The sequence below is a fragment of the Coregonus lavaretus genome (genome assembly GCF_964263955.1).
Source record: "Coregonus lavaretus genome assembly, chromosome: 17".
In the NCBI taxonomy this organism is placed as follows: Eukaryota; Metazoa; Chordata; class Actinopteri; order Salmoniformes; family Salmonidae; genus Coregonus; species Coregonus lavaretus.
Window position 1 is genome coordinate 2,438,988 of NC_140004.1, and position 24,647 is coordinate 2,463,634.

The 24,647-nt window shown below is 41.9% G+C and overlaps 1 protein-coding gene across 1 annotated transcript in view; it reads right to left on the reverse strand.

Annotated features, from left to right (window-relative positions):
• The window catches only part of LOC311144279 (netrin receptor UNC5C-like), a gene marked incomplete at its 3' end in the record, with an annotated part of 327,628 nt that overhangs the window by 39,146 nt on the left and 263,835 nt on the right, over window positions 1-24,647 (reverse strand). The window contains exon 8 of the mRNA XM_084180292.1: window positions 6,721-6,912. Within this exon, the coding sequence (XP_084036418.1) occupies window positions 6,721-6,912 (192 nt within the window). The remainder of the gene's footprint in view (window positions 1-6,720; window positions 6,913-24,647) is intronic.

Below are 24,647 nucleotides of genomic sequence, written 5' to 3' on the forward strand. Positions count from 1 at the left end.
TGCCGCCACACCTTTAGGGCCTGTACCACAGCTAACAGCTCCCTGTCTCCTACGTCATAATTCCGCTCCGCCGGACTGAGCTTCTTAGAGTAGAACGCACAGGGACGGAGTTTAGGTGGAGTGCCAGAACGCTGGGAAAGAACGGCCCCTATCCCGGCCTCTGACGCGTCCACCTCTACTTGGAACGGTAAAGAAGGATCCGGATGCGCCAACACCGGCGCCGAGGTAAACAGGTCCTTTAGTCTCCCAAATGCCCTGTCCGCCTCAGCTGACCACCGCAAGCGCACCGGACCCCCCTTTAACAGAGACGTTATGGGAGCTGCCACCTGTCCAAAACCCCGGATAAACCTCCGGTAATAATTCGCAAAACCCAAGAACCGTTGCACCTCCTTCACAGTGGTTGGGGTCTGCCAATTACGCACAGCTGACGCCCGGTCTACCTCCATCTTCACCCCTGACGCAGACAACTGGTAACCCAGAAAGGAGACCGACTTCTGGAAAAACAGACATTTCTCTGCCTTGACATATAGGTCATGCTCCAACAGCCTCCTCAATACTCGGCGCACCAGGGCTACATGCTCAGCACGGGTAGGACTATACACCAGAATGTCGTCGATGTACACAACTACTCCCTGTCCCTGCATGTCCCGGAAAATCTCATCGACGAAGGATTGGAAGACTGAGGGAGCATTCATCAACCCATATGGCATGACTAGATACTCGTAGTGTCCGGAAGTCGTGCTAAACGCTGTCTTCCATTCATCGCCCGCTCGAATGCGTACCAAGTTATATGCGCTCCTAAGATCCAATTTTGTAAAGAACTGCGCACCGTGCAGTGACTCCGTCATAGTCGCAATCAGAGGAAGTGGATAGCTGTACTTCACTGTGATCTGATTGAGACCGCGGTAATCAATACACGGGCGCAGACCTCCATCTTTCTTCTTTACAAAAAAGAAACTTGAGGAAGCGGGTGAAACGGAGGGCCGTATGTATCCCTGTCTCAGAGACTCAGAGATGTATGTCTCCATAGCCTTTCTCTCCTCTTGAGACAAGGGATACACATGGCTCCGCGGGAGAGCTGCTCCTGACTGGAGATCTATCGCACAATCCCCCCGTCTATGAGGCGGCAGCTGCGCCGCCCGAGTCTTACTGAACGCCAGTGCCAAATCCTCATACTCGGGGGGAATCTGCAGTGCTGGCATTAGATTCGGACTCTCCACCGAGGTCGCCCCTATGGAAACACCCAGACACCGCCCCTCACATTGAGCAGACCACCCTTTAAGAGCTTTCTCTCGCCACCTAATAATAGGGTCATGAGTCATCAACCAGGGAAGACCCAGCACTACCGGATACGCAGGAGAGTCAATCAGATAGAGCTGAATTCTCTCCTCATGACCCTCCTGCGCCGTCATCTGAATGGGTGCTGTGACTTCCCTAATCAACCCAGACCCTAACGGACGGCTATCTAGGGCATGGACGGGGAAAGGTTTATCCACTGGAAGGAGGGGAATCCCTAACTCTATACAGAACTGGCGATCTACAAAATTCCCAGCTGCGCCTGAATCTACCAGCGCCTTATGCTGGGAACGAGGTGCAACCTGTGGGAAACAAACAGGCAAGGTTAGGTGCACGACAGAAAGCTCTGGGTAAGCAGGGCGCCTACTCACCTGGGGGGACCCCCCAATGCGTGACCTGCCATCTCCCTCACTGGAGGACCCGCCCCAACACCTAGCCGTGGTGTGTCCTCCACGACCACAGTTGGTGCAAGGGCCAGGTCCCCTCGGGCTCCTCCTCCTCCGTTCCCTAGCGCCAGCACCTCCGAGCTCCATAGGGCTCGGCTCGGAGGTGCTGGAGAGTGGAATGGGCGAACCCCCCCCTCCGGGACGCCCACGGGTGGCGAGCAGGGTATCCAGCCGGATAGCCATGTCGACCAGCTGGTCGAACGTCAACGACGTGTCCCTGCACGCCAACTCTCGCTGGACGTCCTCTCGGAGGCTGCAGCGGAAATGGTCGATAAGGGCCCGCTCATTCCACCCTGCATCAGCCGCTAGGGTCCGGAACTCTAAGGCAAAGTCCTGGGCGCTCCTCATCCCCTGTCGGAGGTAGAACAGACGTTCCCCCGCCGCCTTCCCTTCCGGTGGATGGTCGAACACAGCACGGAAGCGGCGGGAGAACTCCGCATAGTTCGTAGTAGCGGCGTCCATTCTCCTCCACTCGGCGTTGGCCCACTCCAACGCCTTGCCGGTGAGACAGGAGATGAGGGCTGAGACACTCTCGTGTCCCGAGGGCGCCGGGTGGACGGTGGCGAGGTAGAGCTCCACCTGCAGCAGGAATCCTTGACACCCGGCAGTGGAGCCGTCGTACGCCCTCGGGAGCGAGAGCCGAATCCTACTAGGTTCCGGAGATGAGACGGGGGGGCTGGCCGATGGGGCTGGTTCGGTTCCTGGAGGTGTGGGAACCCCGCTGGTCTCCCATCGGTGCAGAGTATTCATCACCCCCTCCAGGGCATGACAGACCTGGTTGATGCGGTCCTCCTGACCACGAAGACGTTCAGCCATCTCGGCCGTCGGCGCGGTCGCTCCTGCTGATTCCATGGTGGTGATGCGTGATTCTGTCAGAGTGGTGTGTGTAGATGAGTGGAAGGAATCAAGCGCAGGATCCAGGATGACTTCAATAGTCTTTATAGTACGTTCAACACGTGAACAAAATAGTCGCCAACCCAACCGGGTGGCGCAAAACAATTACGCACAAAACACAGTGCGTAAAACACAAGAAAAGCGCACGCAGTGCGAACTCTCGGGACAAGCCAACAACGAGAGAAAATACCCTAACGAGGCAGTCTGACAATAAACAATCACGCATAACACCTGACCCAAACACACGAACTAAATAAGGGAAACAATTAAGACACAAATAAGGGACAGGTGTTATGAAACAGACAAAACCAACAGAACATGAAACATAGAACGGTGGCAGCTAGTACTCCGGAGACGACGACCGCCGAAGCCTGCCCGAACAAGGAAGAGGAGCAGCCTCGGCCGAAACCGTGACAATGCGCTACGCGTTTTGCTAGAATTGTTGCATCACAACACTGTAAGGGGCTTCCAATTTTTATAGGAGTGGTTAAAGCATGCTAATAACGTTCCTCTGAGTACATTAAAAAAAACTTTTATATACCTCAACTATTATGCCATCCAGACCTGGAGTTTTCCCTGACTTATTCCTCCTCTGTAATTTGGCCATCAAATGAGTATTTTACATTATTAATAGAAAAAAATCCTTGCAATTAACATCGGTTAGTGGAGATGGAGGAGACTGAAACGAAAAACTTTTCTTCCTCTTTCAAAATATTGTTTGGTGAATCATGGGTGACTCCGTCATTTATAATAAGTTTCAGTAAATTATTTTTTGTAACATTTCTATGTTGAAGATTTAAAACAATTTAGTGCATTTTCCCCCATATTCCATTCAGTTCGCTTAATTTGTATAATATATTACACTTGATCTTTCTTGAATAAGTTCCTCCAGTAATTAAAAAAATATATATATTTGTACTTATTCTGTGCCTCTGGTACAGTTTTTAATGCTATCTATCTGTACTGTTAGTCCACCTATTTCCTTTGTTAATATGAACTCTCTTGACCTAAATTGCTTTTGTTTTAAAGATGAGTATTGAATCTCATGGCCTCTAAAGGCACATTTAAAAGTGTCCCAAACAGTAAGGCGATCTGCTGTACCTATGTTATGTCGGAAAACGTCCGCTATAAATTCTTCTGTCTTGGTTAAAAAGAGGTTGTCATCCAATAGGCTTTGATGAAATGTCCAATATCCTCGCCCATGTGGTAATTCTGTAAGAGTAATGTATATGCCAATTATTTGATGGTCCGACTTTTGATGCCAGCAAGAATGACATAAGAAAGTAGTCAGGACAACTAGCTTGATTGAGCCTCCACCATGTATATCTCACTAGGTCAGGATATTTATGCCACCATATATCCACTAGTTCCAATATATCCATGATATTCGTAATTTCTTTACGTGCATGAGGGTGATAGTTTGAAGTGTGATTTCCTTTACAGTCCATTGAGGTATTTAAAACCGTACTATAATCACCTACCATAATAATAAAGTATTGTATCGCTTGTAGGCTTGATAAATTATTATATATATTTTCAAAGAAGCGTGGCTCATCATTATTTGGACCGTATAGATTAATGAGCCAAATCTGTTAATACAATAAAAAAATGTTTTTTTAACCATCTACCTTGCGGATCTGTTTGGACAGTTTGCACATTCGGATCAAAATTATTGTTAATTAATATCATCACCCCTTTTGAGTTTCTTTACCCATGGGAGAAGTATATTTCTCTCTCCCTTTCCTTTTTCCATACAACTTCATCTAAAATGGAATGAGTTTCTTGTAAACAATAGATATTATATTGCTTCTCTTTTAGCTAGGTAAATAATGATGTTATTTTCTTATTATCTGCTAAGCCATTATAATTATTACATTAAAGTCATTTAGCAGATGCTCTTATCCAGAGGGACTTACAGTTAGTGAGTGCATACATTATTTATTTCCCCCGTGGGAATCGAACCACAACCCTGGTGTTGCAAACGCCATGCTCTACTAACTGGGCCAATTGTGCACCACCCCGACGCAGCCTGGATTCAAACCAGGAGCTCTAGTGGCACAGCTAGCACTGCGATGCTGTGCCTTAGACCACTGCGCCACTCGGGAGACATTATAACTAGTTAAACTTATTTCACCATTTGCCATAATGAGTTACTAGTTTTAATTCCATTTACCATAATATATGTTTGTAAACTTACCATTAAAAAGTTCCATGATGATTGAGTGTCTATAGCTGTACCATGATATTTGCATTGCTAATGAGTAAACCTCCAATTGTTCTCCACTATTCCACCCGCTAAAACCTCCCCACATCCCAAGTTGGGTTGTCGTCCCCATGACAGGCAGACCACCCTTGTCCACCTGGATCCTAGGGACTTCGAGAGATTGGGCAGTAATGAGAATTTGGCAGTACGTCCAACCGGCTTCACAACTGCAGACCACATGTAACCACGTCAGCCCAGGACCTCCACATCCGGTTTCTTCACCTGTGGGATCATCTGAGACCAGCCACCCGGAGGAGTATTTCTGTCTGTAATAAAGCCCTTTTGTGGGGTGGGCCTATGGGTGGGCCTATGCCCTCCCTGGCCCACCCATAGATTAGGGCCTAATGAATTTATTTCAATTGACTGATTTCCTTACATGAACTGTAACTCAGTAAAATCGTTGAAGTTGTTTATTTTTGTTCAGTATATATACAGGGTCAGTGCCAATACCACCATATTTACAATGTGCAGGGATACTGGAGTGGTAGGGTTAGATACAGTAGATAAGTAAAATATTTGTATTTGTCAAACGGCAGCCAAGCATCGATAATCATGTCACCAGAATAAGACCCTCAATATTTATTTGAAAGGAGCATCAATCTCATCACCTTGCACATTAACCATCCTGTGAAGTTCATCATCATTTACTTAATTTGTAGCCTAATAAATTGCATGGACCACACAACATATCATCGCATAACTCCAAGTTTACTTCGATATGATGGATGTTCTATCAACATTGCGCATAAAGGAGTTTCCACTGCCATTTCTCGCACAATTAATTTTAACAACACAAAAAGATCCCACCATGTCAAACGAACAAAATTTCTGTAACATTTATAAAATTGTACAGGCATTTCTTGTTTCCATCAGCCCAGTCGTGACTTTTTTCATGCGTCAGGTAATTCATCCGCATGAAATGGTTGAATGGAAACTCGGTTAGTGTTGCGTAAATGAACCTATGAGCCCCAGCCCCAAATTAATGGAAGATGTAAGCATCAAACAGGGATTGGTTGTTGATTGATGTAAATGGCTATAAATTATACAAAATTAATTGTGTGTGATGGTATTGACGTTAATTATCTTTTAAACTTCCATTGGTTAATCTATTGCTCAGTTATCACTTGGCTCATTTAAATACCTATGTAGTTGTCCCTTTAAAATTCCTAAGGACAACATCCCCATAATGTTCACATTTCTCTCGTGTAAATGTTGTAGCTACATAAAAAGATTAAACCATTTATTTGGGAAATATCCAGTCCTTGCTCTTTTCTTCATTACCATGCTGAAAATTTATTTTATTTATTTGTATGTGTTAAACACATTTAATACATGTTTAGTATATTTACAACATTTAGTATGTTTACTTTTTGTCTGTGAAGTAAATTCATTTAAAGTTATGTGATTTGGTTTATGTAAATACATTTCTATGTTGTTTAACACACAGTAACCAAAAACCTGATCTAATTTGCAGATTCACACTGAGTTTGCAGCAAACAGAATGTTCGTCACAAGTTTCGAAGAATTCTTTGCCAGAAATTCACAAGTTGCCACAAATTTACCGCAACAGTTTGCCACAAAACAAATTTGCATGTGAAAATATGAGCTTACCGTAAATGGTGCTTGGTGGTGTTGGTTTAATGGATCCTCCCCTCCCAAAATAGTAATTAATTCAATGTAATAACCATGTCACTATGTTTTTCTTAGTAAATATATGTCATACATATGTCATAAAATAAAGACATCCCAAACTGAACCATTGTCTGAAGAAGCAACAATAAGAGAACCAAGAACCAAGTGGCTGCCCCACATCGTACTCACCTGAGCGGGCTGTTTTTATATTGACCGACTGGAAGCCTCCGTTGAGGGCTGATGAGTCAATGATATCCGAGTCAAAGTCCCGGTGGGTTTTCCGGTAGACAACGAGTGCCACGATGACAGAGATTACCAGACACATGATGACGGCAATGACAATGCCCACGTAGAGTGCCACGTGGTCTGTGCTGGGGGCCGCTGTGACAGAGAGGACACAGAGAGGGACACAGTGAGAACCTGGGGAGCACAGCACCCTGATTCACACTATAAGGCTGCCCAAACCGTACTGTGCTGGCTCGGATATGATGTTTTCACGTTGTCCTTTCCAGCAACTATGATGGATGCGTATCCAGGCGTAACCAGGCCAGCCCAGTACAGCTCGGTTTGGCTCTGGTCAGCTAGAATTGGCTTAGTAGTGTGACAATTGTATTAGACTTTGGAGTATTTTACTTCTCATAGTAGAGATGTCAGTGTAGGCAAACATGACTGGGCAATTCAGTGCCAGCATTACACACAGGAAGCTAAAAGACAACAGGAAAGGATAGGTTCTATTTCAAACAAAAGTTAGAAGAACAGAGTATCAACATATGCTAATTAATGTAGATATACACACACCTATCACACAGGACATGATCCTTTACTTAATGAGCCTATTCATTATTTCACAAGAACCCTAACATCTTTCCACAATTTCACTAAACATTGAATAGGCCTGAAAAGTTCACTAGTGACATTTTCTGTAACACTTCATTTTAAGAGGTCATTATCACTGTGTAATTACATGTGTAATTGCGCTGTAACAAGTATTGAAGTTAATTGTAATAACTCATAGTTACACTGTAATAACAACATGTAACTAACTGGTGGTAATTGCAGTCTGTAATTACAGAGGTGTAACAACGAATGCTTGTTACCATGCATGTTACAAAAGTTTGCACTAAATTCACCAATGTAGTGTTTTGTTTCTTCTCAGCTGTATCCGATTCATTAACAACTGTCACAAGATTGTAATCTCCATCCGAGAATACAAAACTCTCCACTCAATGTTGTTACTAGTACAAAAAGTGTACCATCTGTGTTAACTTGGTTGAGTTTACAAAAACAGATCAGATATAGGTCAACCTCACTGACTGGGGTCTACCATACAGGTGGCATCACAGGTTATAATATAAAACTGTACTTATAATGTGTACGTTACCCATTATGACAACCTGAACCTTGCCATCTAAGTGAGAGGATAAACCCATACTATCTGCATAGGTACAACTTAATTACAAGGTGTTACACAGGATTTAGCTAGTTAAAATGAAGTGTATTATGATTAAGATTACTTTATTGGTCAAACCAACATTTTACTCAATCCCTCTGAAAGACACACATACTCTGCATACACATACAGGGAAAGGGAAAGGGGGATACCTGGTGCCCAAATAATGGAAACACTTGAGTAAATGAGGGATACAAAGTATTTTGAAAGCAGGTGCTTCCACACAGGTGTGGTTCCTGAGTTAATTAAGCAATTAACATCCCATCATGCTTAGGGTCATGTATAAAAATGCTGGGCAGGCCACTATTTTGGCCATTATTTTGGCCCCCATGGCTTTGCCCCCATAGGGTGACAATGCCCCTATCCACAGGGCACAAGTGGTCACTGAATGGTTTAATGAGCATGACAATTATTTAAGCCATATGCCATGGCCGTCTCAGTCCAACAAAACACCAAATTATGGAATTTGTCGTGGAAGAATGGTGTCGCATAGAGTTCCAAACACTTGTAGAATCTATACCAAGGTGTATTCAGTGGCATGTATTCATGGATGCCAAGGGGAGCCAGGCTTCACCAAAAAGTAGACCAAGAACAAAACATACAAGATAATGTAACTTTCGTCTTTCTGTGTTTCATACATTTCCTTCAATTCGTAAGAGGCTGAATGTACTGCATCTCACCGGAGAAAGCATCTGAGCGAACGAAACAGCGCCCCTCTGTCTCTGTATGTGTAGCCCATCTATCTGATGCTGTCTGGTCAAAAAGAGTATGACATTGTTGCCGCCTATAGCATTGAATGCAAGGGAAGCCAGCGAGGATTTGACCTCTCTTGATAAAAAAATTAATGATAATAATAGCCAATCAGTGCTGAGCTAAACTGAGAGAGCTCAGCTGTGAATGGTCCTGGCGCATCAAAAAAATGTGTCAAGGGAAGCCAGTTTGGATTTGGCTTCACACCAATCACATCACATCAGAAGCCAAACGAAATTGAATTGTTGCATCTCGTTGTGTTGTTGTCCTCCGGTGGCTAGCTAGCAAAAATCGTCCCTTTCCTAAATTAGTTTTACTTAATTATCCGTACCGGCCAATGTTTATAACGGCGATTCTGATCCAACCATGAATTCATAAATTGTGCCCCTGGCCTGAGAGGATGGAAGTTCAACATGTAGCTATTATTAGTAGCTAATGTTAACTAGTTGCCCTGGTGCACCGTTGCCCATTAAAGTAAGTTAGGCTTGCGAGCAACCATTTTAGCCAGGTAGCCTAGGACAACAAAAACTTAAAGCGTGTACTGTATGACAGTCATAGACCGTTTAGGCAACATATAAGAGGAGGATGGCATTGGCATTTCTCTACAAGTGGTCCTCTGTAGCTCAATTGGTAGAGCATGGCGCTTGTAACGCCAGGGTAGTGGGTTCGATCCCCGGGACCACCCGTACGTAAAAATGTATGCGCACATGACTGTAAGTCGCTTTGGATAAAAGCGTCTGCTAAATGGCATATTATTATTATTATTACAAGTAGGGAGAATCAACATGTTTTTTCTACTTGCAAGCACCGAGTGTTTGAAGGTAAGTAGTCACATAAAGACTTGGACTGACTGTAACATAGTTCTACATATTACATTTTTTTTTGTCATTTAGCAGACACTCTTATCCAGCGCGACTTACAGTTAGTGAGTGCATACATTTTTCATACTGGCCTCCCGTGGGAAACGAACCCACAACCCTGGCGTTACAAGCGCCATGCTCTACCAACTGAGCTACAGGGGACTTACAATTTTCTCAAGGATTTTAATGCATATGTGACTCGTTTCAGGAAACTAGGCCTATGTCGCGCGTCACTTCTTCACAGGAGCGCCATTTGAACGTAAACTTTTTTTAAAAATCAAAATGCATTTTTGGGCAGAAATTCCTTCTGGAACATGTGAACTTTCATGTGCCTTAATAACAAACTTGTATGCCATCTGTAAATACGAATAACATTATTAAATTACGAGCCTAGTTGGTTTAGCCACGGAAAAAGACAGGAACCATCCCGCTAGCCATAATTGGCTGAGAAAATGGATGGGCTGGACATGCCGAGAGATGAGTTCGGATTGGTCTGCCATGTAGCCCGCTTCTGTCTATAATATGAGCTGGCCAGTATGTGCAGGTAATCCTTTCTAATGTGGCTTTTTTGAAAGATATCACGAAGAACTGCATAAGTGTTGCTAATGCTCAACACTTCCTGGAGGACTGAATTTTGAAATCAGTGCAATGCCCGGTGGAAGCAGAGTATTGTAGCTAAGGTGATGGAGAAAATTCTGCCAATTGATTGCAAATAATGAAGGAGGGAGTCGAAAAGAGAACGCACATAAGAAGGCTGTTGGATAAAACACCTGTCTCCGGGTTACATCTTCAAACTAAGGGCAACCATGGCATCCGTGACAGAGAGGGAGACGTGTTCATCCATGTATACGGTAAGAGAGTCTAGTTAGTTACATTTTCAGATATTATAAGTTTCTAATTTAGTCAGAAATATATTTTTATTGCAAGTTAAAGCTTACTGTTAGCTAGCTAGCTAACGTTAGCTGGCCGGCTTGCTAGGTAACATTACGTGTGTGATCTGTGTAGTAATATTATTCGTATCTCAAAGCCATTTGCATTGCTAGTTATAGCCTAATGTTAGCTAGCTAACATTGAACCTAGCTAGTTGGTTAGCTTTAGTTACCTGCAGATTCATGCAGGGTAGTAATGCTATGAGTTGGGATTATGGTTAATCATTTAGCAAGCTATTTAGTTATATGTCTAAAAGAAAAAATCCACTATGCAAGTAACCATTTCACTGTAACGTTTACACCTTCTGTATTCTGTACATGTGACAAATAAACGTTGATTTTATTTGATATAGTGTGTGTTTACCAGAGATGGTAATGTGAAGAGCAACATGACCTGCACCAAATTCAAATTAGGATATAACGTTAGGCCAACAAGACAGTGTCCAAGTCCTAAAATTCTCTGGTAGAATGCCCTGCTTTTATTTTGTCACACTCACAACCGTAAGCTATTTTCTGTAATTAGCTCGCCATTAACTGGTAAATAATGATCTTGTTGTGAGTTTATTTTCCTGTAATAACGAATACAAATTAGCTTAAGTTTAGACGTTGTCAGCTACAGTTGAAGTCGGAAGTTTACATGTACCTTAGCCAAATACATTTAAACTCAGTTTTCCACAATTCCTGACATTTAATACTAGTAAAAATTCCCTGTCTTAGGTCAGTTAGGATCACCACTTTATTTTACGAATGTGAAATGTCAGAATAATAGTAGGGAGAATGATTTATTTCAGCTTTTATTTGTTTCATCACATTCCCAGTGGGTCAGAAGTTTACATACACTCAATTCGTATTTGGTAGCATTGCCTTTAAATTGTTTAACATGGGTCAAACATTTCGGGTAGCATTCCACATGCTTCCCACAATAAGTTGGATACATTTTGGCCCATTTCTCCTGACAGAGCTGGTGTAACTGAGTCAGGTTTGTAGGCCTCCTTGCTCGCACACACTTTTTCAGTTCTGCCCACAAATGTTCTATAGGATTGAGGTCAGGGCTTTGTGATGGCCACTCAAATACCTTGACTTTGTTGTCCTTGAGCCATTTTGCCACAACTTTGGAAGTATGCTTGGGGTCGTTGTCCATTTGAAAGACCCATTTGCGACCAAACTTTAAGTTCCTGACTGATGTCTTGAGATGTTGCTTCAATATATCCACATAATTTTCCTTCCTCATGATGCCATCTATTTTGTGAAGTGCACCAGTCTCTCCTGCAGGAAAGCACCCCCACAGCGTACTTCACGGTTGGGATGGTGTTCTTTGGCTTGCAAGCTAACGATGGTCATTATGGCCAAACAGTTCTATTTTTGTTTCATCAGACCAGAGGACATTTCTCCAAAAAGTACGATCTTTGTCCCCATGTGCAGTTGTAAACCGTAGTCTGGCTTTTTTATGGCGGTTTTGGAGCAGTGGCTTCTTCCTTGCTGAGCGGCCTTGCAGGTTATGTAGATATAGGACTCGTTTTGCTGTGGATATAGATACTTTTGTACCTGTTTCCTCCAGCATCTTCACAAGGTCCTTTGCTGTTGTTCTGGGATTGATTTGCACTTTTCGCACCAAAGTACGTTCATCTCTAGGAGACAGAACGCATCTCCTTCCTGAGCGGTATGACGGCTGCGTGGTCCCATGGTGTTTATACTTGCGTACTATTGTTTGTACAGATGAACGTGGTACCTTCAGACATTTGGAAATTGCTCCCAAGGATGAACCAGACTTGTGGAGGTCTACACATTTCTTTCTGAGGTCTGGCTGATTTATTTTTGGATTTTCCATGATGTCAAGCAAAGAGGCACTGAGTTTGAAGGTATGCCTGGAAATACATCCACAGGTACACCTCCAATTGACTCAAATGATGTCAATTAGCCTATCAGAAACTTCTAAAGCCATGACATCATTTTCTGGAATTTTCCAAGTTGTTTAAAGGCACAGTGAACTTAGTGTATGTAAACTTCTGACCCACTGGAATTGTGATACAGTGAATTATAAGTGAAATAATCTGTCTGTAAACAATTGTTGGAAAATTTACTTGTGTCATGCACAAAGTAGATTGCCAAAACTATAGTTTGTTAACAAGAAATGTGTGGAGTTGTTGAAAAACGAGTTTTAATGACTCCAACCTAAGTGTATGTAAACTTCTGACTTCAACTGTATATGATATGGTCATTACCTGAACTGGCTAACTAGCTCAAAGCTCATCACTAAGCTAAGGATCCTGGGACTAAATACCTCCCTCTGCAACTGGATCCTGGACTTCCTGACGGGCTGCCCCCAGGTGGTAAGGGTAGGTAACAACACATCTTCCACACTGATCCTCAACACAGGGGCCCCTCAGGGGTGCGTGCTCAGTCCCCTCCTGTACTCCCTGTTCACCCATGACTGCATGGCCAGGCACGACTCCAACACCATCATTAAGTTTGCCGACGACACAACAGTGGTAGGCCTGATCACCAACAACGATGAGACAGCCTATAGGGAGGAGGTCAGAGACCTGGCCGTGTGGTGCCAGGATAACAACCTCTCCCTCAACGTGACCAAGACAAAGGAGATGATTGTGGACTACAGGAAAAAAAAGAGGACTGAGCATGCCCCCATTCTCATCGACGGGGCTGTAGTGGAACAGGTTGAGAGCTTCAAGTTCTTTGGTGTCCACATCACCAACGAACTATCATGGTCCAAACACACCAAGACAGTCGTGAAGAGGGCACGACAAAGCCTATTCCCCCTCAGGAGACTGAAAAGATTTGGCATGGGTCCTCAGATCCTCAAAAAATTATTCAGCTGCACCATCGAGAGCATCCTGACTGGTTGCAACACCGCCTGGTATGGCAACTGCTTGGCCTCCGACCGCAAGGCACTACAGAGGGTAGTGCATACGGCCCAGTACATCACTGGGGCCAAGCTTCCTGCCATCCAGGACATCTATACCAGGCGGTGTCAGAGGAAGGCCCTCAAAATTGTCAAAGACTCCAGCCACCCTAGTCATAGACTGTTCTCTCTGCTACCGCACGGCAAGCGGTACCGGAGTGCCAAGTCTAGGTCCAAAAGACTTCTCAACAGCTTCTACCCCCAAGCCATAAGACTCCTGAACTGCTAATCATGGATACCCAGACTATTTTCACTGCCCACCACTCCCACCCCCCACCCCATCTTTTTACGCTGCTGCTACTCTCTTAAGTATTTATGCATAGTCACTTTAACTCTACCCACATATACATATTACTTCAACTACCTCAACTAGCCGGTGCCCCCGCACATTGACTCTGCACCGATACCCCCCTGTATATATAGCCTCCCAACTATTATTTTATTTTACTTCTGCTCTTTTTTTCTCAACACTTTTTTGTTGTTGTTTTATTTTTATTTTTTTATTAAAAACAAATGCACTGTTGTTTAAGGGCTGTAAGTAAGCATTTCACTGTAATGTCTGCACCTGTTGTATTTGGCGCATGTGGCCAATAAAATAATAAAATTTTATTTGATTTTATTTGATTAGCTAACTTAACATTAGCTAGCTAGCTAACAAGCTAGAAACGAACCAAAACATTGTTTAGAAAGTTGCCTTTAGTTGCCTGGTTTGCTAGATTGACATACAGTGGGGAAAAAAGTATTTAGTCAGCCTCCAATTGTGCAAGTTCTCCCACTTAAAAAGATGAGAGAGGCCTGTAATTTTCATCATAGGTACACGTCAACTATAACAGACAAATTGAAGAAAAAAAATCCAGAAAATCACATTGTAGGATTTTTTATGAATTTATTTGCAAATTATGGTGGAAAAAAGGTATTTGGTCACCTACAAACAAGCAAGATTTCTGGCTCTCACAGACCTGTAACTTCTTCTTTAAGAGGCTCCTCTGTCCTCCACTCGTTACCTGTATTAATGGCACCTGTTTGAACTTGTTATCAGTATAAAAGACACACAACCTCAAACAGTCACACTCCAAACTCCACTATGGCCAAGACCAAAGAGCTGTCAAAGGACACAAGAAACAAAATTGTAGACCTGCACCAGGCTGGGAAGACTGAATCTGCAATAGGTAAGCAGCTTGGTTTGAAGAAATCAACTGTGGGAGCAATTATTAGGAAATGGAAGACATATAAGACCACTGATAATCTCCCTTGATCTGGGGCTCCACGCAAGATCTCACCCCGTGGGGTCAAAATGATCACAAGAACGGTGAGCAAAAATCCCAGAACCACACGGGGGGACCTAGTGAATGACCTGCAGAGAGCTGGGACCAAAGTAACAAAGCCTACCATCAGTAACACACTACGCCGCCAGGGACTCAAATCCTGCAGTGCGAGACGTGTCCCCCTGCTTAAGCCAGTACATGTCCAAGCCCGTCTGAAGTTTGCTAGAGTGCATTTGAATGATCCAGAAGAGGATTGGGAGAATGTCATATGGTCAGATGAAACCAAAATAGAACTTTTTGGTAAAAACTCAACTCGTCGTGTTTGGAGGACAAAGAATGCTGAGTTGCATCCAAAGAACACCATCCCTACTGTGAAGCATGGGGGTGGAAACATCATGCTTTGGGGCTGTTTTTCTGCAAAGGGACCAGGACGACTGATCCGTGTAAAGGAAAGAATGAATGGGGCCATGTATCGTGAGATTTTGAGTGAAAACCTCCTTCCATCAGCAAGGGCATTGAAGATGAAACGTGGCTGGGTCTTTCAGCATGACAATGATCCCAAACACACCGCCCGGGCAACGAAGGAGTGGCTTCGTAAGAAGCATTTCAAGGTCCTGGAGTGGCCTAGCCAGTCTCCAGATCTCAACCCCATAGAAAATCTTTGGAGGGAGTTGAAAGTCCGTGTTGCCCAGCAACAGCCCCAAAACATCACTGCTCTAGAGGAGATCTGCATGGAAGAATGGGCCAAAATACCAGCAACAGTGTGTGAAAACATTGTGAAGACTTACAGAAAACGTTTGACCTGTGTCATTGCCAACAAAGGGTAAATAACAAAGTATTGAGAAACTTTTGTTATTGACCAAATACTTATTTTCCACCATAATTTGCAAATAAATTCATTCAAAATCCTACAATGTGATTTTCTGGATTTTTTTTTCTCATTTTGTCTGTCATAGTTGACGTGTACCTATGATGTAAATGACAGGCCTCTCTCATCTTTTTAAGTGGGAGAACTTGCACAATTGGTGGCTGACTAAATACTTTTTTTCCCCACTGTAGCTTTGTGGCAATACAACAGAGATGCTTTAGGACTGGCAGGAAAGTGATATGAGACAGGGTAACTCCTTGTTAAACTTTTATAAAACATAACTTTAGTCATTTGATTTGTGTTCTAATATTTAGCTTTGTTACTCTCCCAAACCCAAAAGAAAGACTCTTTTAAGAGCCAACGCCCACCTTCCCACTCCCACCCCACCCCATAATCATACTCTCGTTTACAGGATTGTATATATGTACAGTATACCAAACATTAAGAACACATTCCTAATATTGAGTTGCTGGGTTTTTCACGCTCAACAGTTTCCTGTGTGCATCAAGAATGGTCCACTACCCAAAGGACATTCAGCCAACTTGACAAAACTGTGAGAAGCATTGGAGTCAACATGGGCCACCATCCCTGTGGAACGCTTTCGACACCTTGTTGAATCCATGCCCAGACGAATTGAGGCTGTTCTGAGGGCAAAAGGGGGTACAACTCAATATTAGGAAGGTGTTCCTAATGCTTTGTACACTCAGTGTATATACATAGTACAGTGCCTTCAGAAAGTATTCAGTCCCCTTGACTTATTCCACATTTTGTTGGGTTACAGCCTGAATTCAAAATGGATTACATGTATTTGTTGCTCATCCATCTACACACAATAACCCATAATGATAGTGAAAACATGTTTTTTGACATTTTTACTCATTTATTGAAAAATGAAATACAGATATATTGAAGAGTGGTACTCAGTGATGTGTTGTGTTGGATTTGCCCCAAACATAACACTTTGTTTTCAGGACATAAAGTTGTTTTCTTTGCCACATTTCTTGCAGTTTTACTTTAGTACCTTTTTGCAAACAGGATGCATGTTTTGGAATAAAACAGTTTTCCATCTTTTCACTCTGTCATTTAGGCTATTATTGTGGAGTAACTACAATGGTGTTGCTCCATCCCCAGTTTTCTCCTATCACAGCCATTAAACTCTAACTGTTTTAACATTTTACTGCAGTGGGCTAAATTAGGGTCACAGAGTGTTTCTTGGTAGTCTTAAATAAATCTACTTTGAAATAAAAGTATACACATCACACACATGGTTATGGGATTTAAAAAAGAACACACCTGTACCATTTTAGATATAGGGCTCTATTTTAACAAACCTAACGCAATGGTAAATCTAAGCGCAGGCGGTAGCACTATAGGTTCAGGGGTGTGTCAGAAATATCTTTGCTATTTTCACTATCGGCGCACTTGCTGACGTTGGTGCGAAAGGGCTGTGTTTTGATGAATTAATACGTTGTGGGTGTGTCGAGGCTTGGCCCCTCACTTGCCGATCAGAACATGCTCCATGGCTAAATATGTGGTTGCTTCAAGATGTGTATTTACAGTTTTTCATGTATTGTCTTGGAATCAACTCCAATTCCAATGTTAGTCCGTTATAGTTTGATAAATGGCTTACAGAAACAAAATAACAAAATGTAGACCCATCTTTGCTGAATACGTTAACTTGAACCCATTTGCAGTCCACATTGTTCTAAGTAATTGCATGGCTTCAATGTGAAAATATATACATAGAATTCGCACTGATATAGGGGCTAGGCCTACTGTAAATTGCATTATGGCTGAGCATGGACATGCCAAACGTTGTCAATAAGATTAAATTAATTATTGATAAGGCCTAAAAAGAGAATGAATAAGTCTAATCAAAACGAAACAACTTGTTTTAAATAGGCTATGTCACACTTACAGGCACCATAATTTCTCCCTGTGGGTATATAATATTAAAACATGCAGACTATGGAGGGTTTTTACACTCATCCAAACTTTTCACAGTAGTATAAATGGAAAGGGAGAATGTACACTCACCATTATACTGCTCCCAAACAGGCCTATGTTTTATGAACCATCTTACAGATCAAATCGCATTCACACATCTCTAGAAGTTGCATTGCAAGTGCGCCACGGACGTTGTCACCATAATACCAGGAAGGTGAATCATTCCAAAAAGTTTGGTTGTAATAAAATGTTACGAAAAACAAGTTATCCGTTTTTTTTTTTTTTAAACAACATCAACAAATACATGTAAAATGTAATGATATCATAAAATCGCCAGGATAAAAAAGACATGCATTGCTGTTGAACCAGCCTTCTTTATAGTAGGCCTAAGGGAGGGTTTTGAACATATCAAATGGAAAACAAGCAATTTTTACAGGTTACATATAACTTCTATATACGAGGTTCACCAGTATTCACCAAGGTTCTCATCTCTTGTTTCATGTGGGAATGGACACGTAGCCATGCAGGTCCAAAACAGGACCTGCATGGCTAAAATAATGTGGGCCTGCCTACAATGCATTGATAAAAAGGGGATGTCAGCTTACTGTTTTACTCCTCTCAAACTTGATATTTTAATAACGCTTTGGTGATAAAGAGTTATTTCCAAGCGGTCTCAGGAGCCAAACCCTTTATCGACAGTCTTGACTACTTCGCGATTGCATTGGGCAAACAAAAAAAAACCTTCATTGATAGGAGGGGAGGCTACGCTTGGTTTTTAATCATAAAACGAAATGGGAAAAAACATGAGTTTCTAAATACAAAGTACGTATACAGGCAATAAAAGCAATTTGGGCTACTGTTGTTCCATGCGCATATGGGCAGTGTGCATCACGGCTGGATAGGTTGCATTTCCGCTGTGAAAATTCATGCCATAACCAACTAGTTACCGCCAAAACCAGCTTTTGGTTGGTCTTAAATATCCCTATAAGCGCTGCCTGAAATTAGCACTTTGGATCATGTTTTTAAGGACATGCATAAAATATTTCCACCCCTCCCATCTGAGCACAAGCGTGCTGATGTTAGACAGCTAAATTGCCAAACCTGACATTAGGGCTGGAAAATGCCAGCGTGGAAGTTTTTACAAGATGAAATTGCTAACTAACGTGAGTTTGACACTAGCGCCACCTTAACGTCACTCTGGTTCACAGTGACCGGGGCGTGTGCAGAAAGTAGCACATCACTTTTTCCAACTGATCTGTCGATAACGGCTGCTAAATTCAAGGCATCAATGTTGTTGAGAAAAGTAGAAAAACTATTGTAGTTCTCAATGGCTAACATTATATCTTTCAAAAACAACGCGGTGTAAAGGACTGTCAACATACTGTATAAAAGACACCTGTCCACAGAAGCAATCAATCAATCAGATTCCAAACTCTCCACCATGGCCAAGACCAAAGAGCTCTCCAAGGATGTCAGGTACAAGATTGTAGACCTACACAAGACTGGAATGGGCTACAAGACCATCGCCAAGCAGTTTGGTGAGAAGGTGACAACAGTTGGTGCGATTATTCGCAAATGGAAGAAACACAAAATAACTGTCAATCTCCCTCGGCCTGGGGCTCCATGCAAGATCTCACCTCGTGTCTCTCACTGTTCAAATAAACCTACCATTAAAATTATAGACAGATCACTTCTTGTCAGTGGGCAAACGTACAAAATCAGCAGGGGATCAAATACTTTTTTCCCTCACTGTACCTCTTTCGCTACACTTGCTGCGTCTGATCTACAAATCACCATTAGCTGCTAAGCAATAAGCTAGACCCATCCATGTGGTTTGCAACTCAGTGAACCTTCACAGCATACGTTCAATTTGATGCCTACGAAGAAACAGATGTCGACCACAGGAGGTTGGTGGCACCTTAATTGGGGAGGGCGGGCTTGTGGTAATGACTGGAGCTGGATAGGTGATGTGGTATCAAACACATGGTTTCTAGGTGTTTGATGCCATTCCCTTAGTGCCGTTCCAGACATTATTATGAGCTGTCCTCCCCTCAGCAGCCTCCATTGATGTTGCGCATATCAAATTACCCAGTAGCAATTTAGAAAATAAATAAATAGTTAAAACATTTTATTTCTTCACAAAAAAAAAATGATTCTGGCAGGTTTAAATTGGCCACATCTTGAAAAAGAAGACAGGGACACACGTTTTGTTAACCATGACCAGAAAATATTTTTATTTTGATGTGTAAGTGCCTGCCATCTCAGTCACTGTCTCATTGCTAACAGTGAAGTTAGTATTGTGATGTGGAACAATGGGCTGGGAAAAGAATGTTCGGAAGGCAAGCAGGTGGCAGGGTGAAAAATGCCCTAAAATAAGGCCTGTTTTTCTGTGATTACTTCAAAACTACAGCAAGCAGCTGGGATATATGTTAATATTCTGAAACTGGAAAACATTTTCATCAGAACAAAAGCGTTGTTATATCCAGCCTAACACCGCAGTGAAATGTGTTGTTTTACAGGGGCAGCCATAGTAGTATGGCACCCCTGGAGCAAATTAGGATTAAGTGCCTTGCTCAAGGGAAAACACTGAGTGAGAAACTCAAAAGGACACAAATTAATCAAATAAATGAGAGAGGGAGGGAGAGAGTGTGGGGATGAAAAAGAGGAAATAAAAACAGAAAAAAATACACCAACTCGCATGAAAATCCCAAATCACTGTTGGCTTTAGGCTCAGTAGACAGCTGATATAATGAACCTTGAGTGGGAGAGAAGGGGAGGGAGGACACAATGAAATCAACGTCAAACAAAAAATGGAACAAAACAAAATAGCAAATAATAATAAGAAAATCTAAATAGGCGCCTATCACTGAACATATTCTTTTATGAAGTTAGGTTAGGCCTTCTTTTAAAACCTAGCTTAATACAAACATGAATGGCACTGTGATACAAACCTGACACTGCAGTGGCAGCGGTAGCACAGTCAGTGCTCTGCTTTGTACAGGCACACACAGTACAACAGGATCTTTGACTTTAATGGAAGTGTGATGTACAATTGATAGAGTACAGCATAGCCATTTAGAAAGCTCCTGTGGCCCCTGCTGCACAGACACCCTTAATGGGACATTACACTTTCAAATCAACATTTTTCCAATGTTTTCAGACCTCTAAAGTAGTCTAATGTCAAGATGAATCTACGTCCCATGACATTGGTCATGCAGCTATATGTATCCAGCTATAAGCCGCCAGGCTCCACCCCAAATATATGGAAAAGACACGCACCGAATAAAACCAGGAAAACCAGGATAGACAGTGTTTATCGTTTCCATTCATTTGAGATTGAGGTGTAAAGCTGGATCTACACAATCAATGTCACAATACATGGTTTCATCTTAACATTAAACATTGGACATTGGACAAACTGTCATTGATGAGTGAAGTGTCCCTCTAAGATTAGAACGTCATCAGCTCAGGACAGAGTCCAAGTGGAGAAGAGTGATATTATTCACACAGACCTTATGGACACATTGTACATTGACTGTAAAATAGGTTATAGAGATCACATGCACAGATCACCATACAATCACACTGTAGACAGACACTGATGATATAATTGAAACTTGATGAGGAAGACAGGCATGAGGAATGGATGTCCAAAACCAGTGGAGGCTGCTGAGGGGAGGACGGCTCATAATAATGGCCAGAACAGAGCATATGGAATGGCATCAAACACATGGAAACCATGTTTGATGTATTTGATAGCATTCCACTAATTCCGCTCCAGCCATTACCACGAGCCTATCCTCCCCAATTAAGGTGCCACCAAACTCCTGTGTCCAAAACACAACATGAGGAGAAGATGAAAGACAGTGTAAGGTGTCCATATTAGGACAACCTCAATCACAGCAGGACTTGAGTGTCATAATATGGACACCGTGACTTTTAAACACAAAGGGAAAAGGAGTTGACAACAACGAGCGAAGGACTGAACTCAGAGTGGGAAAAGACACAGGAAATTAGCAATAAGAAATAGAGACCTTTATATGCTGTATTGCACTAGTATTTATTTAATAGCAACATAGTTTTGGGAGTGCTGAAACAGCCTAGAGTAGCTAGCTAAATCATTAGTGCAAAGCACAACCACTCCTAAAAAGTAAAATCCTGTCACCATACAGAAAGCTGTGTATACTTTGGTAGCCAACTTATCTACCGTACATATATTACATTTATGAAAAGCTGTTCATATACTGTAGAAAGTATAGCTCTTGTATCTTGTCAAAGTGGCTATTGCTAAGGAACCTTACTTCCTTGTATAGATACACTCCCAAAAGACAAACCTTCCCTGAGCAACACAAAATATCTTATTTTCACAGGGCACCATTCCCAAACAACTACTCTAACACTGTGGTTATAGGTATCAGCACCCATCAACATTCTGCACATGAGAAACATGATCCTGCCATGTACTGCTAATGGCCTTTTGACTTTATATTCAAACAAGGAACAACATTTGTTAGCTGGGTACAGTTTCTTTCAAATGTGTTTTATTCAGTCTGTATAATTTGAAACAGCTAATAAATAAATCAAACCCAGACCCATAGGAAAGACAAGTGAAATAGGCACACAGTAAGGGTATTTTTTCTATGCTAATACAGTGCTGGTTGTCTAGTCCACTCCGTCGATGAAAAATGGCATCTGTCTGAGAGCAGAGTAACAAAAGCTTCTTAAATCCAACACAGAGAAATGGACGAGAGAGGAAAATACTTGAGGTGAGGTGGACGGAGGTCAAATGGATTTAAACTACTCAGGTTTTGTTATTGTAAAACTTTAGAGGGGAAAGAGGAAGAAAGCAGGAAAGTGCCTGTCAGTACAGTAGCCAGAGAACAGTCGATTATAGAGCACTATCAGAGGCATCAAGCGCTACTCTACTCGACTAGTTTTCAAAATGTTCAAGGCAAAAAACGTCCGATTTTCATAAACTCCTCCCAGCCTTACGTTTTATGTTTAATATCATGGAAATGGAAAAGAGTAATAAAATGAATTTAAAGAATTGTTATTTTAAGAGACAATTATGTTTTTTGAAGGAACGGGAAGGGACATAGCCTATACACAAATTATTCAAAGACTGCAATCAAAGAATCTGATAGCAATTATTAACACGTTTGCATTAAAATGAGTCTATCAAGATGCTCAGTCTATGAAACCATAAGAGAGGGGTGATATATTTTAGGATCATATCTGAATCATATTTATTGCTTGCAGGATCATGGATTTCTCCTAAATATTGGAGGAAACTGTAATCAGTGCAGAGATAGCCAGGGCTCAGCCTCTTAAAAAAGCACAATAATCTATCTGGGAAAGCAATGCTAACTCTATACTGTTATGGGTTTTATATTCAGAGAACTGCCGATCCATCTAGTTGGGACTTAATGCAGTGGCTGTGGATCTCACAAGCCCAGTGAGGGTATTTAAACTATGGGCAGCAGTGCTGTGCATCCACAAAATATGGCCAGACGGATCTCTTATGGTTCCCGGTGGAATCAATCACAATGATTGTGTAAATGCATAGTAAGACTAATGATCAGGATATGGGTATTGTGCTAGAATTTTCTAAGGCTTCCCTGACAACATGCATGGATTTATAAGATTTCCTTTAAATGTGTCAAATCCATTAGAGGTTTAATGTCTAATAAATGTGGAATTTCATGCTGCTTTTGTCAATGTAACACAGCAGTCAGAGTGACTAGAGCTTTCTAAGAGGAGTGGGGAATTCCTTAAGTCTAATTTACACCTTACAATTGTTCGCAACACAAGAACGCAATTAGCTATGCCAAATGGCGATCTTGCGTACATCTGTTAAGCAATACATTCCGAGGGTGCACACATCTACATATTTCTGCTACACAACTACGCGGAGTTGCCATTTTGTGTAGTTAATTGTAGGTCTTGCTTTTCATACTGAGTAGGGTATAAATTAGGCTTTACACTGATCAGTCTGTGGGTGATTCTATCTCTCTGTTACACTTGTTTAGTGGACCTTTGAGAACAGTTAGAGAACACAGTCAAAATGTTACAGTATTATGCCCCATGGTGATGGATCATGTTGCAGAAGAATGCTTAACTGCAATACCTCTGTGTGACTTTCAGAGTTTGTTACAAACCCTGAATACTGAAGTGTACTTGCTTCAACAGATAATATGTTGGTGTCCTGTAAAACCATGAGAGTATACAGTATGTTTTATGTATTTGTTGTTTTGTTGTTGTTGTTGTTGTTGTTGTTGTTGTTGTTGTTGTTGTTGTAGTAAGTTGCATTTAATTCCATGATGTATGGTATTTTATTCTATACTGTTGCTGCATCGTTTTTGACCAGGGCTCCCTTGTGAAAGAGATTCATATCTCAATGGAATTCACCTGGATAAATAAAGAATAAATACATTTTAAAAACAGGTCCAGGGGGATGCAGCAGAGACAACTATAGTTATAAATATTGTAGTGTATAAAACCAAACTCGAGTCTTCAATGAGAGTCTTAAAAACATATTTCTACAAAATAATATCTACAGCATAGCCACAACTGCCTCGTCTAAAGGGAGTGCATCATATGATGCAAAACCCACGATCATAGCAGTTTTTGCTCTGTATTGAAAGGGGTCTATTTGAAAACTTGACTTCTGACATGCACCATTTTTGGGAGTTGTATTAACAGTGGACCAATTAATGAAATACCCCAAAATAATTTTGGAGTATAGTATTCCTTTAACAATAATTGATAGCATTATTACAGTTAATAAGCAGAGATGATGTGGTATCCAGTGTTTTCACTTTGGTTTTCACTTTTGGAGACAAATGCCTGGTTGGTAAATACAGTAACAAGATAGTTTAACCGCAAGTCAACACATAATTGCCTTCTCTTGGAAAAGAGTCACACTATTTATGTTATTATGACTTTGAGGCCCAATTTTCCATGGGGTTTGAAGATTGCTGTTTGTTTTATTGGGGTCAAACATCACTATAATTCCGAAGGGGTTGAGAGTTATGCTAGCTCGTACATAGTCTTCATCTGTCATTATCTTTTCTGTAAACTGCATGAAAACAAGGCCTGTAACTCAGGCAATGACATCAGTCGTTTAT